The 16,696-nt window shown below is 42.3% G+C and overlaps 1 protein-coding gene across 1 annotated transcript in view; it reads left to right on the top strand.

Moving 5' to 3' along the window:
- Positions 1-6,145, top strand: part of LOC111965563 (annexin A5-like) — a 28,140-nt gene extending 21,995 nt beyond the window's left edge. The window contains exons 7-13 of the mRNA XM_023989721.2: positions 2,311-2,390; positions 2,716-2,766; positions 3,792-3,885; positions 3,997-4,092; positions 4,321-4,379; positions 4,519-4,641; positions 5,736-6,145. Coding sequence (XP_023845489.1) covers positions 2,311-2,390; positions 2,716-2,766; positions 3,792-3,885; positions 3,997-4,092; positions 4,321-4,379; positions 4,519-4,641; positions 5,736-5,795 — 563 coding nt within the window. The 3' untranslated portion in view covers positions 5,796-6,145. The remainder of the gene's footprint in view (positions 1-2,310; positions 2,391-2,715; positions 2,767-3,791; positions 3,886-3,996; positions 4,093-4,320; positions 4,380-4,518; positions 4,642-5,735) is intronic.
- The last annotated feature ends 10,551 nt before the right edge of the window (positions 6,146-16,696 follow it).

Below are 16,696 nucleotides of genomic sequence, written 5' to 3'. Positions count from 1 at the left end.
GTGCTTTGAGAGACTAATCAATGATCATATCACATCCACCCTACCTGTCACCCTAGACCCACTTCAATTTGCTTACCACCCCAAAAGGTCCACAGCTGATGCAATCGCCATCACACTGCACACTGCCCTATCCCATCTGGACAAGAGGAATACCTATGTAAGAATGCTGTTCATTGACTACAGCTCAACATTCAACACCATAGTACCCTCCAAACTCATCATTAAGCTTGAGACCTTGGGACTCGACCCCGCCCTGTGCAACTGGGTCCTGGACTTCCTGACGGGCCGCCCCCAGGTGGTGAAGGTAGGATTCAACACTGGGGCCCCACAAGGGTGCGTTCTCAGCCCCCTCCTGTACTCCCTGTTCACCCACAACTGCGTGGCCATGCACGCATCCAATTCAATCATTAAGTTTGCAGACAACACTACAATGGTAGGCTTGATTACCAACAACGACGAGACAGCCTACAGGGAGGAGGTGAGGGCCCTCTGAGTGTGGTGTCAGGAAAATAACTTCTCACTCAATGTCAGTATAACAAAAGAGATGATTGTGGACTTCTGGAAACAGCAATGGGAGCACCCCACTATCCACATCGACAGGACAGCAGTGGAGAAGGTGAAAAGTTTTAAGTTCCTCGGTGTACATATCACAGACAAACTGAAATGGTCCACGCACACAGACAGTGTGGTGAAGAAGGCGCAACAGTGCCTCTTCAACCTCAGGATGCTGAAAGAATGTGGCTTGTCACCGAAAACCTTCACTAACTTTTACAGGTGCACAATTGAGAGAATCCTGTTGGGCTGTATCACCGATTGGTACGCAACTGCACCACCCACAACCGCAAGACTCTCCAGAGGGTGGTGCGGTCTGCACAACGCATCACCAGGAGCAAACTACCTGCCCTCCAGGACACCTACAACACCCGGTGTCACAGGAATGCAAAAAAAGATTATCAAGGACAATAACCACCCGAGCCATTGCCTGTTCACTCCGCTTCCATCCAGAAGGCTAGGTCAGTACAGGTGCATCAAAGCTGGGACAGAAAGATTGAAAAACAGCTTCTATCTCAAGACCATCAGATTGTTAAACAGCCACCATTAACACAGAGAGGTGACTGCCTACCTACAGACTTGATATCATTGGCCACTTAAATAAATGGAACACTAGTCACTTTAATAATGCCACTTTAAGAATGTTTACATATCTCACATTACTCATCTCATATGTATATACTGTATACTGTATCCTTCACGATCTATTCTTTACTATCTATTGCATCTTAGCCATTCTGTCACTGCTCATCCATATATTTTATACTTATATATTCTTATCCCATTCCTTTACTAGATTGTGTGTATTAGGTTTTGTTGTGCAATTCGTTAGATAATAGGTTTTGTTGTGGAATTGTTAGATATTACCTGTTAGACACTGTCGGATCTAGAAGCATAAGCATTTTGCTACACTCGCAATAGCATCTGCTAACCATGTGTATGTGACCAATAAAATGTGATTTTGATTTGAATGCAATATCGCCACCGGTTCCACATATTGTGGAACCTTGCTTTGAATCTGAATGTCTGTTTGTTGCACTCATTCGTATTCTAGATGGTTCTCTCGCTGGGCTATGAGAGCAGTCTGATACCTTGCTTCAAACCAATAGCATTGAAGGATGAAGGAAAGTTATATGGCTTTGGTCTAGGATAGACAGGATTACCATACATTGTTGACCACCAATGTAACCCACTGGTAGTTCTGTGCTCACCCCTGACTAGGTTCATACATTTTTTCACTCTGAACTATGCCTCTTATTAATTTAGAGCTGTCCAATCAAACTTTCTGCCTGCAGGGCATCCCATCAAAATGTGTTCACCTCAGTGCAGATCAACCCCTAGAACTTAAAAGAAACACTATATCAACTGCATCAAGTACCCAGTTTATTTTTAAGAGTACGTTCCTAGTCCTGCATCTTCAGCCAATAGACACAGCGAGGGTCTAGCACAACAGCCTGGTCCCAGATCTGTTTGCGCTGCCTCCTATGGTCATTGTCACACCATTGTCACAGCACAAACAGATGTGAACCAGGCTAATGGCACAATAGGCCAAGGATTAGAGCCACCCTGGCCATCTGAGATGGACACCGGAGAAGGCTGATCCATCCGTTACCCTGCTAATCAAATCCCCCTGGCGGAGACCTTTGGCTAAACAGAGCACCTCCAATCAGGGTCGATTGCTGCCATTAGCAACCATTGTCAGATATAAGTGTAAACAATTTTCTGCCTTTCCCTTCTCTCTCTTCTCGTCTTTCTCAGAGTGTGGCGGGAAGCTGGAGAAAGATATCACCGGTGACACCTCAGGCAACTTCCAAAAGCTTCTAATAATGCTTCTGCAGGTAAACGAAGAGAGAAGGAGGGATAAGAGAGATACAGTATTTCCTTTCTGATAATGGGAGTGCTTTGGTGATGTCCTTATAAAGTCATGGGTGGTTCACGAAAGGTGAGGATGGAGGCAGAAGGAATGAGGAGGGAAGGGTACGTACAGTAAGTATATCATTGTCCTCTGGGTCTTGGTAACCTAACCCACCAGGTTGTCAGGTTGGGAGGGACTCAGCAAAGATTAGGTCATGAAGGGTAGACATCACTCTACTCCCATGATGCACTAACCTTTTCCCCTTTGTTCTTTTTTCTTCCCCTTTGCTCCTCTGTTCTTTTGTGTAGAGGAGCAATGATGAAGAGGTGGATGACAACAGGATTGAGAAAGACGCAAAGGTACCAGAACCCAATGAGTGGGTGGATGATCGCTAAGTGCTACGCTATAGGGCAAGACATAATTACATTTTGTCTTCAGCGCTCAAATGTTAACATGCTCAGGATATGGCTCCAAACCATTGCCATACAGTAGGCCTAAAGGACAAAGCAAGCTTCAAGTGTATCATAGTGCTCGCTGATAAATGATCGATATAAAAAATGGATTTAGTACATTTTCTTCCTGGAATGGAAAATCCCATGGATTTAAAAGCTAAAAAAAATGTTAAATTAGTTTTCATACTTGGATCAACATTGTAGTCCACAGTACATTTAATGATTATACACATGCATATATAATACAGGTGTAACGATTTTTGTCCTCGTCTGATGAGGAATAGGAAGGATCGGACCAAAATGCAGCGTGGTACGTGTCCATGTTAAATTTATTAAACTGAACACTGAAATACAAAACAACAAAGGTGAAACAACGAAAAAACGAAACAGTCCTATCAGGTGACACAACACAAAACAGGAAACAACTACCCACAAACACAGGTGGGAACAGGCTACCTAAGTAAGGTTCTCAATCAGAGACAACGATTGACAGCTGCCTCTGATTGGGAACCATACCAGGCCAAACACAGAAATACAAAACATAGAACAAAACATAGAATGCCCACCCAAACTCACGCCCTGACCAAACCAAAATAGAGACATAAAAAAGGAACTAAGGTCAGAACGTGACAACAGGTCCACTGAAGGGTCCCTTGCCTTTGACATCCACTTCATTGAGCATGGCCTTATCATATTCAGTGAAACCAGTGACTGGCTCTAAAACATTTGCATTTCTTCATAGATCATTGATCAAACTATGTTCTACTGCAACTAGTGAAGGTTGTGTTAAACAGTTGATAGTATAAGACATTCTGAACACCAAAGACAGGATTTGAGGCAAACACCTGCATACCACAGTTGTAATGACATTGTTCAGTGTGCTATAATAAACTGTTATCAGTGGGGTACTTGTAATTGAGTGTGTGTTTCAGGAACTGATTGCTGCTCGCAAGGGGAAGGTTGGCACAGACGAAGACAAATTCATCAACATCCTGGGCAATAGGAGCCATGAACACCTTCGACTAGGTGTGTGTGATCGCCATTTCGTTCAATCATTAAAACAGAATGCATTCTGCACTTTCATTATAACATCAAATAACATCAAATTCTCATATGTATCTTGTTTTTCACTGCAAGTGTTTGACGCCTACAAGAAGGTGTCTGGCAATGATATTGAGGACAGCATTGAGGGCGCGACTAATGGAAACCTGGAGAACTTAATGCTGGCAGTTGGTAAGACTCTACAATGATGACAAGTAACAACAGTAAAGTAAAAAAAAGATTCGAAAAAAATACACAAAACTAAAATGTAACACAATTAAAGAATGACATTTCTGTATTGCATTTTGACAAATCAAGCCTAAACCACCTATCAGTCAATACATCTTGTACGTATTCCATACATGCTTTATATTGAAACATGGATGAATCATTTGGGAATGTCATCTTTCCTTTCCATAGTGAAGTGTGCTAAGAGTGTCCCAGCCTACTTTGCGGAGTCCCTCTACAGGTCTATGAGGGTATGGTCTTTGTGTTGTCATCTATCATCCCATGGAGGATTTACCAGAAAGTTTCAATTACCAACGCACGTCTCCAAAAAGGCTTTAAGAGGTTAGGTTTAGGCATTTGTAATTGTGATGTCTATTGTTTCTTTGTTAGCGTGCTGGCACTGATGACCAGACTCTGATGAGAATCATGGTGTCCAGGGGTGAGACAGACATGCTGGACATCAGAACCTGCTTTAAGAAGATGTATGGGGCCTCTCTTTACACCACCATCCAGGTACAGTGGGCTAGTCTCTCCTCTATCCATTCTGGTACAATAGGCTAGTCTCCCTTTTAACTATTCAGGCACAATGGTCTAGTCTCTCCCCTAACTGTTTGCATATAGATTCGTTTTCAGGTACAGTGGACTATTCTCTCCTCTAACCAGGTACAGTGCACTAGTCTCATCTTCACCCCGAACAACTAACCCTAATAATCTACTTCTATACTCAGCTACCACCTATCAAATGACACTAGAGAGTAGTGGAGGCTTCTGAGGGGACGACGCTCATAATAATTGCTGAAGTGGAGTCAATGGAGTGAGATCAACCACATCAAAGACATGGTGTCCATTGGAGCCGTCCTCCCCTCAGCAGCCTCCACTGATAGAGAGTCATTAGATAGATTTGTGTCGCAGCCAATACACTGGGAAATCACCTGAGTGACAAGTCTATTATTCCAGCTGCCTCAGCCACAAGCTCCCTAAATATTCTAGCAAGTGGGCCATTGTGACAAGCTGTTACTCTCCTGAGTCTCCTACTAGGTTTTTAGCTCATCAGTATCTGGATAGGAAGAATAAAATACCTGGTTTCAGCCCTGTTAACATGGGAGATGACGATACCGCACTATAGGCAGAATGATGAGGGCGTACTAGAGACTGGTGTAATGCCAAATGGATAGGACCAGTACAAACATGCAACCTCCTGTCATGCGTCCTTACTTCCAACCCCGCCATCTACAGCATCCATCATCCATTCCTAACACTGTATTATTCATGACCCAGCATAACACGCTGTCTGACTTGGTAATATTGAGCAGCCTTCCTCTCTGACTTGCGTCAGGTTGACATTGTGCGGTATGACAGTCCATTTGTACAACTGATGTAGATTTTTGTTTACACAGCCATTGTGAAGACACTGCGCAATGGTTTTGTAAACCTTTTTTTTGCAGACTAACTCTGTTGTTTCACACAAATATCTGTCAGATGTGTTGTACATCAGCTGTACAACCTGAGTAGACAAGACCTATGTAATCCGTAGGCTGATTGTCTGCTTGGTAGTGCTGACAACACCTTTAATGCCAGTTTGTGTTTATTTGTTTACTTATTCCCAGGAGGACACCACTGGGGACTACGGAAAGGCCCTGCTCTATCTTTGTGGAGGAAATGACTGAGGACTTTTTGATGATGTGGTACTGGATGATGATGCGTGATGGCGCCACAATGAGCTACACCTGATACTCTGTCCGTCAATTATAATTAATTAACGTTAGATTTTATCTTCTGTTCGACGATTGGCTTAAGTTACCACTTCATTGTATTGGCTATGTATCTTGATTGTCCACATTCAACACATACTGAACTCAACACTGTGTGCCCTCTTTTTCATGTCTAATTTCAAGGAATAATCCGACTAATATTGCTGTATCCATTTGTTTTAGTTATTTTCTTTGTTACCTAAATCAACACGCTATCTTATTCTATCTTGATTAATGCCTTTATGTGTCTGTGAGTTTGAAGTATAACATTGCTGTTCAATTATTAAAAGGTTCATGTCTACTATTATGTTTCACTCATTAATAACAAATGAAGTTGTGAATTGCAATAGGAGTGGGGCAGATAAAGGTATCAGTCACCTCTAAGATGAGTATATCTACATGACATAGTAACTCATGTCATATCTAATAGGCCAAGTTTAGTCTTTAGTTTATAGGTCATCCAATCGAATGACTGTGGAGTCTTTAGTGATGTTGATATTCTACCACTAGATGGGAGAAACAGCCAAAACAAGCAGGGAGTTCATATCTAGTGGACTTCCCTATTGACACCACAGTAGTTGTAGCATGTACTGTAGTTAGGTTGTAACATGTAGTGTAGTTATGTTGTAACATGTACTGTAGTTAGGTTGTAACATGTAGTGTAGTTATGTTGTAACATGTACTGTAGTTATGTTGTAACATGTAGTGTAGTTATGTTGTAACATGTACTGTAGTTATGTTGTAACATTTAGGTCTGTTGTAAAATGTACTGTACTTATATTGTAACATGTAGTTAGGTTGTAACATGTACTGTAGTTAGTTTGTAACATGCAGTTAGGTTGTAACATGTACTGTAGTTATATTGTTGTAACATGTACTGTAGTTGTGTTGTTGTAACATGTACTGTAGTTGTGTTGTTGTAACATGTACTGTTGTTAGGTTGTAACATGTACTGTTGTTAGGTTGTAACATGTACTGTAGTTAGGTTGTAACATGTAGTTAGGTTGTAGCATGTACTGTAGTTAGGTTGTAGCATGTACTGAGGTTGTAATGTATACTGTAGTTAGGTTGTAACATGTACTGAGGTTGTAAGCGTACTGTAGTTAGGTTGTAAAGTGTAGTTTAGGTTGTAATGTATACTGTAGTTAGGTTGTAACATGTACTGAGGTTGTAACATACTGTAGTTAGGTTGTAACATGTACTGAGGTTGTAGCATGTACTGTAGTAGTTGTAACATGTACTGAGTTGTAATGTATACTGTAGTTAGGTTGTAACATGTACTGAGGTTGTAATGTATACTGTAGTTAGGTTGTAACATGTAGTTAGGTTGTAGCATGTACTGTAGTTAGGTTGTACATGTACTGAGGTTGTAACATACTGTAGTTAGGTTGTAACATGTACTGAGGTTGTAATGTATACTGTAGTTAGGTTGTAGCATGTACTGTAGTTAGGTTGTAACATGTACTGAGTTTGTAACATCTGTAGTTAGGTTGTAACTGTAGTTAGGTTGTAGCATGTACTGTAGTTAGTTGTAACATGTACTGAGGTTGTAAATGTATACTGTAGTTAGGTTGTAACATGTACTGAGGTCTTGTAGTAGAGTTGTAACATGTACTGAGGTTGTAGCATGTACTGTAGTTAGGTGTGAACATGTACTGAGGTTGTAATGTATACTGTAGTTAGGTTGTAACATGTACTGAGGTTGTAACATACTGTAGTTTGGATTGTAGCATGTACTGAGGTTGTAGCATGTACTGTAGTTAGGTTGTAAATGTATTGAGGTTGTATGTATATGTAGTTAGGTTGTAACATGTACTGAGGTTTTAATGTATACTGTAGTCTGGTTGTAGCATTACTGTAGTTAGGTTGTAACAGTAGGTTGTATGTATACTGTAGTTAGGTTGTAAAATGTACTGAGGTTGTATATGTATACTGTAGTTAGGTTGATACATGTACTGAGGGTTGTAGCATGTATTGTGAGTTAGGTTGTAACATGAAGTTAGGTTGTACATGACTGTATTAGGTTGTAACATGAAGTTGTTGTGCTTACTGTAGTTAGGTTGTAACATGTAGTTATGGTTTGAACATGTACTGAGGTTGTAACATGTACTGAGGTTGTAACATATATGTAGTTAGGTTTAACATGTACAGAGTTTGTAAAGTATACTGTAGTTAGTGTAACATGTTGTCACGCCCTGACCTTAGTTATCTTTGTTTCTTATTATTTTGGTTAGGTCAGGGTGTGACGAGGTGGTATGGGTGTTTTTCCCTGGTCTAAAGGTTTTTTGTATATCTATGGGGTTTTGGTATTGTCTAGGTAAATGTAGGTCTAGATGTAACATGTACTGAGGCTGTAACATGTAGTTAGGTTGTAACATGTAGTTAGGTGTAACATGTACTGTAGTTTTGTTGTAACGTAGCTATGTCAAACATGTACTGTAGTTATTTGTAACACATACTGTAGTTAGGTTGTACAAATACTGTAGTTATGTTTGTAACACATACTGTAGTTATGTTGTAACACATACTGTAGTTATGTTGTAACATACTGTGTTAGTTGTACAATTACTGTAGTTATTTTAACAAATACTGTAGTATGTTGGATCAAATACTGTAGTTAGGTTGTAACCATACTGTAGTTATGTTGTAACAAATCTGTAGTTATGTGTAACAATACTGTAGTTAGGTTGTAAACAATACTGTAGTTAGGTTGCAACCATACTGTAGTTAGGTTGTAACACATATTGTAGTTAGGTTGTAACAAATGCTGTAGTTATGTTGTAACAATACTGTAGTTAGGTTGTAACAAATACTGTAGTTAACTGTAGTTAGGTTGCAAACACATACTGTAGTTAGGTTGTAACAAATACTGTAGTTAGGTTGCAAACATACTGTAGTTAGTTGTAACAAATTGTAGTTAGGTTGCAAACACATATGTGTAGTTTAGGTTGTAACAAATGCTGTAGTTATGTTGTAACAAATACTGTAGTTAGGTTGCAACACATACTGTAGTTATGTTGGATCAATACTGTAGTTATGTTGTAACAAATAGCTGTAGTTATGTTGTAAACAAAACTGTAGTTAGGTCAATTGCAACACATACTGTAGTTAGGTTGTAACAATCTACTGTAGTTAGGTTGCAACACATACTGTAGTTAGGGTTGTAACACATATTGTAGTTAGGTTGCAACAAATACTGGTAGTTAGGTTGTAACAAATGCTGTTGTTAGGTTGTAACAAATACTGTAGTTAGGTTGTAACAAATGCTGTAGTTATGTTGTAACAAATACTGTAGTTAGGTTGCAACACATATTGTAGTTAGGTTGCAACACATATTGTAGTTAGGTTGCAACACATATTGTAGTTAGGTTGCAACACATACTGTAGTTAGGTTGTAACAAATACTGTAGTTATGTTGTAACACATACTGTAGTTATGTTGTAACAAATACTGTGGTTAGGTTGTAACACCTACTGTAGTTATGTTGTAACACATACTGTAGTTATGTTGTAACAAATACTGTGGTTAGGTTGTAACAAATACTGTAGTTAGGTTGTAACAAATACTGTAGTTAGGTTGCAACACATATTGTAGTTAGGTTGTAACACATACTGTAGTTAGGTTGTAACAAACACTGTAGTTAGGTTGTAACAAACACTGTAGTTAGGTTGTAACAAACACTGTAGTTAGGTTGTAACAAACACTGTAGTTAGGTTGTAACACATACTGTAGTTAGGTTGCAACACATACTGTAGTTAGGTTGTAACATCTAATTGTTAGGTTGTAACATGTAATGTAGTTAGGTTGCAACATGTAGTGTAGTATTTGTATTTATTAAGGGTCGAATTTGCCAACTCCTCTTCGTGGGGTCCAGCAACATTATTAAGGCAGTTATATACAATATAAAATATTACATGCCATTATATTTCATGACACTTTTCACAGCACATTAGGTGTGTGCTCTCAGGCCACTACTCTACTATGACATCTACAATTTTTTTTATTTTTTTATTTTTACCGTTATTTTACCAGGTAAGTTGACTGAGAACACGTTCTCATTTGCAGCAACGACCTGGGGAATAGTTACAGGGGAGAGGAGGGGGATGAATGAGCCAATTGTAAACTGGGGATTATTAGGTGACCGTGATGGTTGAGGGCCAGATTGGGAATTTAGCCAGGACACCGGGGTTAACACCCCTACTCTTACGATAAGTGCCATGGGATCTTTAATGACCTCAGAGAGTCAGGACACCCGTTTAACGTCCCATCCGAAAGACGGCACCCTACACAGAGCAGTGTCCCCAATCACTGCCCTGGGGCATTGGGATCTTTGTTTAGACCAGAGGAAAGAGCACCTCCTACTGGCCCTCCAACACCACTTCCAGCAGCACCTGGTCTCCCATCCAGGGACTGACCAGGACCAACCCTGCTTAGCTTCAGAAGCAAGCCAGCAGTGGTATGCAGGGTGGTATGCTGCTGGCAATACAAAATATGTGTGTGTGTGTGTGTGTGTGTGTGTTTCTTCACAGTCCCTGCTGTTCCATAAGGTGTATTTGTATCTGTTTTTAAATCTGATTCTATTGCTTGCATCAGTTACCTGATGTGGAGTAGAGTTCCATGTAGCCTTGCATAGTCTGTTCTTGACTTGGGGATTGTGAAGAGACCTTTGTTGGTATGTCTTGCAGGGTATGCATGGGTGTCCGAGCTACGTGCTAGTAGTTTAAACAGACAGCTTGGTGTATTCAGCATGTCAACACTTCTTACAAAAACAAGTAGTGATGAAGTCAATCTCTCCTCCACTTTGAGCCATGAGCGCTCTAAATGCATATTATTAATGTTAGCTCTCTATGTACACCCAAGGGCCAGCTGTGCTGCTCTGTTCTGTAGTTTGGTTGTAACATGTACTGCAGTTAGGTTGTAACATGTAGTTAGATTGTAGCGTGTACTGTAGTTAGGTTGTAGCGTGTACTGTAGTTAGGTTGTAATGTGTAGTTATATCATGTATGAAGGTAAGACCCAGATGCAGACAACGTCGAATTAACAATGATTTAATAATCCAACAGGGGCAGGCAATAGACAGGTCAAGGCAGGCAGGGGTCAGTAAACCAGAGATGGGGCAACGGTACCGGACGGCAGGCAGGCTCAGGGTCAGGTGCAGGCAGAGTGGTCAGGCAAGCGGGCTCAGAGTCAGGACAGGCAACGGTCAAAACCAGGAGAGTGAGAAAAAGAGAGACTGGGAAAAGCAGGAGCTGAGACACAAAAACACTGGTTGACTTGAAAAACAAGACGAACTGGCAACAGACAAACAGAGAACACAGGTATAAATGCACAGGGGATAATAGGGAAGATGGGCGGAGACAATCACAAAGACAGGTGAAACAGATCAGGGTGTGACAGTACCAGACCCCCCCCCCTGCCCCCACCTGGCGTCCTACCTGGGCGCATACCTGGTTGACCGGGGTGTCGGCGGTGGAAGTCGGAGATGAGGGATGGATCCCAGTCAACCAGGTACTGGAAACCCCTGCCCCGTGGTCGAACACTCAGGAGGCGTCTCACCGTGTACGCTGGATGGCCATCGATGACACGGGGCGGAGGGGTGGGCCTGGAAACACGGGCTTAATCCTAGACACATGGAAAGTAGGGTTAATACGGAGGGTACAGGGTAACAAAAGATGAACAGCAGTGGGGCTAACAACTCTAGAGATGGGTAACGGGCCAATGAAACAGGGGGAAAGTTTACGGGACTCCACCCGGAGGGGCAGGTAACCGTGGAGTATAGCAGCGAGACAGGGCACCCGGCTTGACGTTCTTGGACCCCGGCCGGTAGGAAAAAAAGTTGAACCGGATAAACAGCAGGGCCCATCTCGCATGCTTGGAGTTGAGGCACCTGGCGGTGCGGAGATACTCCAGGTTTTTGTGGTCGGTCCACACAATGAACGGATGTTCCGCTCCTTCTAGCCAGTGCCTCCATTCCTCCAACGCCATCTTCACTGCGAGAAGCTCCCGATTCCCCACATCGTAGTTCCTCTCCGTGGTGTTGAGGCGATGGGAGAAGGCGGCACAGGGATGCAGCTTAATATCCAGGGCAGAACATTGGGACAGGACAGCCCCCACTCCGACATCTGAAGCATCAGCCTCCACCACGAACTGACGGGAAGGGTCAGGATGAACCAGGATAGGAGCAGTGGTGAAGCTGTGTTTAAGGTCCCGGAACGCCCAGTCAGTGGCAGAGGACCACACGAACGGAACCTTGGTAGAGGTGAGTTCAGACAGGGGGGAGGCCAGGGTGCTGTAACCCCGGATAAAGCAGTGATACAAGTTGGCGAACCCCAGGAAGCGTTGCAGCTGCACCCTGGACGTAGGCTGAGGCCAATCCACCACTGCTCTCACCTTCTCTGGATCCATCTGTACACTCCCAGTAAAAATGATGTAGCCCAGAAAGGGAATGGTGGTGTGATGGAACTCGCACTTTTCCGCTTAACAAACACCTGGTTCTCCACAAGGCGCTGTTGGATGTGGATCACGTGTTCTTTGGGGGAGCGGGAGAAGACGAGGATGTCATCAAGGTAGACGAAGACGAACCGGTTCAGCATGTCGCGGAGAACATCATTCACCAATGCCTGGAACACGGTAGGGGCGTTGGTGAGGAAAAAAGGGCATGACCAGATATTCGTAGTGGCTGCTGGCCGTGTTGAAGGTGGTCTTCCACTTGTCCGCCTCTTGTATACGCACCAGGTTGTAGGCGTTCAGTAGATCCAGCTTGGAGAAAACAATGGCCCCCTGGAGCGGCTCAAAGGCCGAGGAAATGAGTGGTAGCGGATAACGGTTCTTCACAGTAATGTCATTGAGTCCCCGGTAGTCATGGGGTCATGTCCTTTTTCTCCACGAAGAGGAAACCTGTTCCAGCGGGCGAGGAAGAGGGACGGATAAATTCTGTAGCTAGGGAGTCCCCAATGTAGGTCTCCATAGCCTTGGTCTCTGGTCACGACAGAGAGTACAGACGTCCCCGGGATGGTGTGTAGTTAGGTTGTAACGTGTCGTTAGGTTGTAATGTGTAGTGTTGTTAGGTTTTAACATGTACTGTAGTTAGAGTGTAGCGTGTTCTGTAGTTAGGGTGTAGTGTGTACTGTAGTTAGGGTGTAGTGTGTACATGAGTTAGGATGTAGCGTGTAGTGTAGTTAGGGTGTAACTTGTCCTGTATTTAGGGTGTAACGTGTATTGTAGTTTGGTTGTAACGTGTACTGTAGTTTGGTTGTAACGTGTACTGCAGTTTGGTTGTAACCTGCAGTTTGGTTGTAAGGTGTACTGAAGTTTAGTTGTAACGTGTAACGGCTTTCGTCTTCCTCCTCGTCTGAGGAGGAAAAGTTAGAAGGATCGGAGGACCAATGTGCAGCGTGGTAATTGTTCATCTTTGTTTAATAAAAGTGAACACTCAAAATACAAAAAAAAAAATTATTTGAAAAACCGAAACGAAGACTGAAGACAACCACCCACAAAACCCAACAGAAAACAGGCTACCTAAATATGGTCAACGATTGACAGCTGCCTCTGATTGAGAACCATATCAGGTCAAACACAGAAATAGCAAAACATAGAAATACAAACATAGACTGCCCACCCCAACTCACGCCCTGACCATACTAAATAAAGACAAAACAAAGGAAAATAAAGGTCAGAACGTGACATAACGTGTAGTTTGGTTGTAACGTGTAGTTTGGTTTAACATGCAGTTAGGCTGTAACGTGCAGTTAGGTTGTAATGTGTAGTTAGGTTCTAGCGTGCAGTTAGGTTGTAGCATGTACTGTAGTTAGGTTGAAACATGTTGTTAGGTTGAAACATGTAGTTACGTTGTAGCATGTAGCAACACAGGATGTTATTGTGCTGGTCAAGGGCAGTCAAGTCTGGGGTGCCAAGCGCTTTATCTGTTCTTAGTTCTACATTTTTTGAATGGGACATGCTTATTTAAGATGGAGAGGAAAGTGCTTTTGAAGAGCAACCAGGCATCCTCTACTGACGGGATGAGGTCAATATCCTTCCAAGATACCCTGGCCAGGTCGGTTAGAAAGGCCTGCTCGCTGAAGTGTTTTAGGGAACGTTTGACAGTGATGAGGGGTGGTCGTTTGACCGCGGACCCAGTACGCACGCAGGCAATGAGGCAGTGATCACTGAGATCCTGGTCAAAGACAGCAGAGGTGTATTTAGAGGGCAGGTTGGTCAGGATGACATCTAAGAGGGTGCCCATGGTTACGGATTTAGGGTTGTACCTGGTAGGTTCCCTTAATGATTGGTGTGAGATTGAGGGCATCTATCTTAGATTGTAGGATGGCCGGGGTGTTAAGCATGTCCTAGTTTAGGTCACCTAACAGTACGAACTCTGAAGATAGATGGGGGGGGTGATCAATTCACATATGGTGTCCAGGGCACAACTGGGGGCCGAGGAGGGTCTATAACAAGCGGCAACGGTGAGCGACTTGTTTCTGGAAAGGTGGATTTTTAAAAGTAGAAGCTTGAATTGTTTGGGCACAGACCTGGATAGTATGACAGAACTCTGCAGGCTATCTCTGCAGTAGATTGCAACTCCGTGTACTATAGTTAGGTAGTTACGTTTATTGTAGTGAGGTTGTAACTTGTACTGTAGTTAGGTTGTAACGTGTACTGTTGTTAAGCTTTAGATTGTACTGTAGTTAGGTTGTAGCATGTACTGTAGTTAGAGTGTAACGTGTACTGTAGTTTGGTGTAACGTGTACTGTAGTTTGGTTGTAATATGTACTGTAGTTTGGTTGTAACTGTTACTGCAGTTTGGTTGTAACGTGTACTGTAGTTTGGTGTAATGTGTACTGTAGTTTTGTTGTAGCGTGTACTGTAGCTTGGTTGTAATGTGTAGTTTGTTTATAATGTGTATTTTGGTTGTAACGTGTAGTTTGGTTTTTAACGTGCAGTTAGACTGTAACGTGCATTCAGGCTGTAACATGTTGTTAGGCTGTAACGTGTAGTTATGTTGTAATGTGTAGTTAGGTTGTAATGTGTAGATAGGTTATAGCGTAAGTTGTAACATGTAGTTAAGTTGAAACATGTATTTACGTTGTAGTATGTACTGTAGTTAGGTTGTAACATGTCCTGTAGTTAGGTTGTAACATTTAGTTAGGTTGTAAGATGTACTGTAGTTAGGTTGGAACATGTGCTGTAATTAGCTTGTAACATGTAGTTAGGTTGTAACATGTGCTGTAATTAGCTTGTAACATGTAGTTAGGTTGTAACATGTGCTGTAGTTAGGCTGTACTATGTAGTAAGCTTGTAACATGTAGTTAGATTGTAACATGTAGTTACATTGTATCATGTTCTGTAGTTACGTTGTAGCATGTAGTTAGGCTGTAACGTGTACTGTACTTGCTCTTTAGCATTTTGTTAGGTTGTAACATGTTCTGTAGTTACATTGTAACATGTAGTTAGGTTGTAACATTTAGTTAGGTTGTAATGTGTACTGTAGTTAGGTAGTAACGTATATACTTGTAGCGTGCACTGTAGTTACGTTGTAGGATGTACTGTAGTTACGTTGTAGCATGTACTGTGGTTACGTTGTAACATGTAGTTAGTTTGTAACATGTAGTTAGTACATGTAGTTAGGTTGTAACATGTATCATGTTCTGTAGTTACGTTGTAGCATGTAGTTAGGCTGTAACGTGTACTGTACTTGCTCTTTAGCATTTCGTTAGGTTGTAACATGTACTGTAGTTAGGTAGTAACCTGTACTGTGGTTACGTTTTAACGTGTACTGTAGTTATGTTGTAGCATGTAGTTTGGTTTTAACATGTAGTTTGTAGTTAGGTTGTAACGTGTACTGTAGTTATGTTGTAACGTGTACATTAGTTAGGTTTTGACGTGTACTGTAGTTAGGTTTTAACTTATGTTGTAGTTTGTACTATAGTTATGTTGTAGAATTTACTGTAGTTAGGTTGTTGCATGTAGTTAGGTTGTAACATGTACTTAGGTTGTAAGATGTACTTTAGTTAGGTTGTAAGATATACTGTGGTTAGGTTGTACCGTGTAGTTAGGTTGTGACGTTTACTGTAGTTATGCTGTAACCTACTGCAGTTAGGTCCTTTATCGTCAGCGTCGTCTATGTTATGGTTTGGCCGGGGTAGGTCGTCATTGTAAATAAGAATTTGTTCTGGCCTCCCGAGTGGTGCAGTGGTCTAAGGCACTGCATCGCAGTGCTAGCTGTGCCACTAGAGATTCTGGGTTCGAGTCCAGGCTCTTTCGCAGCCGGCCGCGACCAGGAGACCCATGGGGCGGCGCACAATTGGCCCAGAGCCGTCCGGGTTAGGGGAGGGTTTGGCCAGCAGGGATGTCCTTGTCCCATCGCACACTAGAGACTCCTGTGGCGGGCCGGGCGCAGTGCACGCTGACACGGTCGCCAGGTGTACGGTGTTTCCTCCGACATATTGGTGCGGCTGGCTTCCGGGTTAAGTGGGCAATGTGTAAAGAAGCAGTGCGGCTTGCTTGGGTTGTGTTTCGGAGGACGAACGGCTCTCAACCTTGCCTCTCTCGAGTTCGTACGGGAGTTGCAGCGATGACACAAGACTGTAACTACCAATTGGATACCATGAAATGGGGGAGAAAAACTGACTTGCCTAGTTAAAATAAAAGAAATACAAATACATTTCAAAAAATGGCTAATAACAAATCTACTAATTGTACTAATACAGATACACATCACAGGTAGCAAAAATATTCTCAGTTTCCTAGCGTTTGGTTGTCTATAGCCTGGGGGTAAATTCATTGTGGTGAATAAAAAAACATTACCAGGCTACTAGATA

Source organism: Salvelinus sp. IW2-2015, linkage group LG6.2 (assembly GCF_002910315.2).
Source record: "Salvelinus sp. IW2-2015 linkage group LG6.2, ASM291031v2, whole genome shotgun sequence".
In the NCBI taxonomy this organism is placed as follows: Eukaryota; Metazoa; Chordata; class Actinopteri; order Salmoniformes; family Salmonidae; genus Salvelinus; species Salvelinus sp. IW2-2015.
The sequence above is the reverse complement of the archived record's forward strand: the minus strand, read 5'-3'. Positions and strand labels throughout refer to the sequence as shown.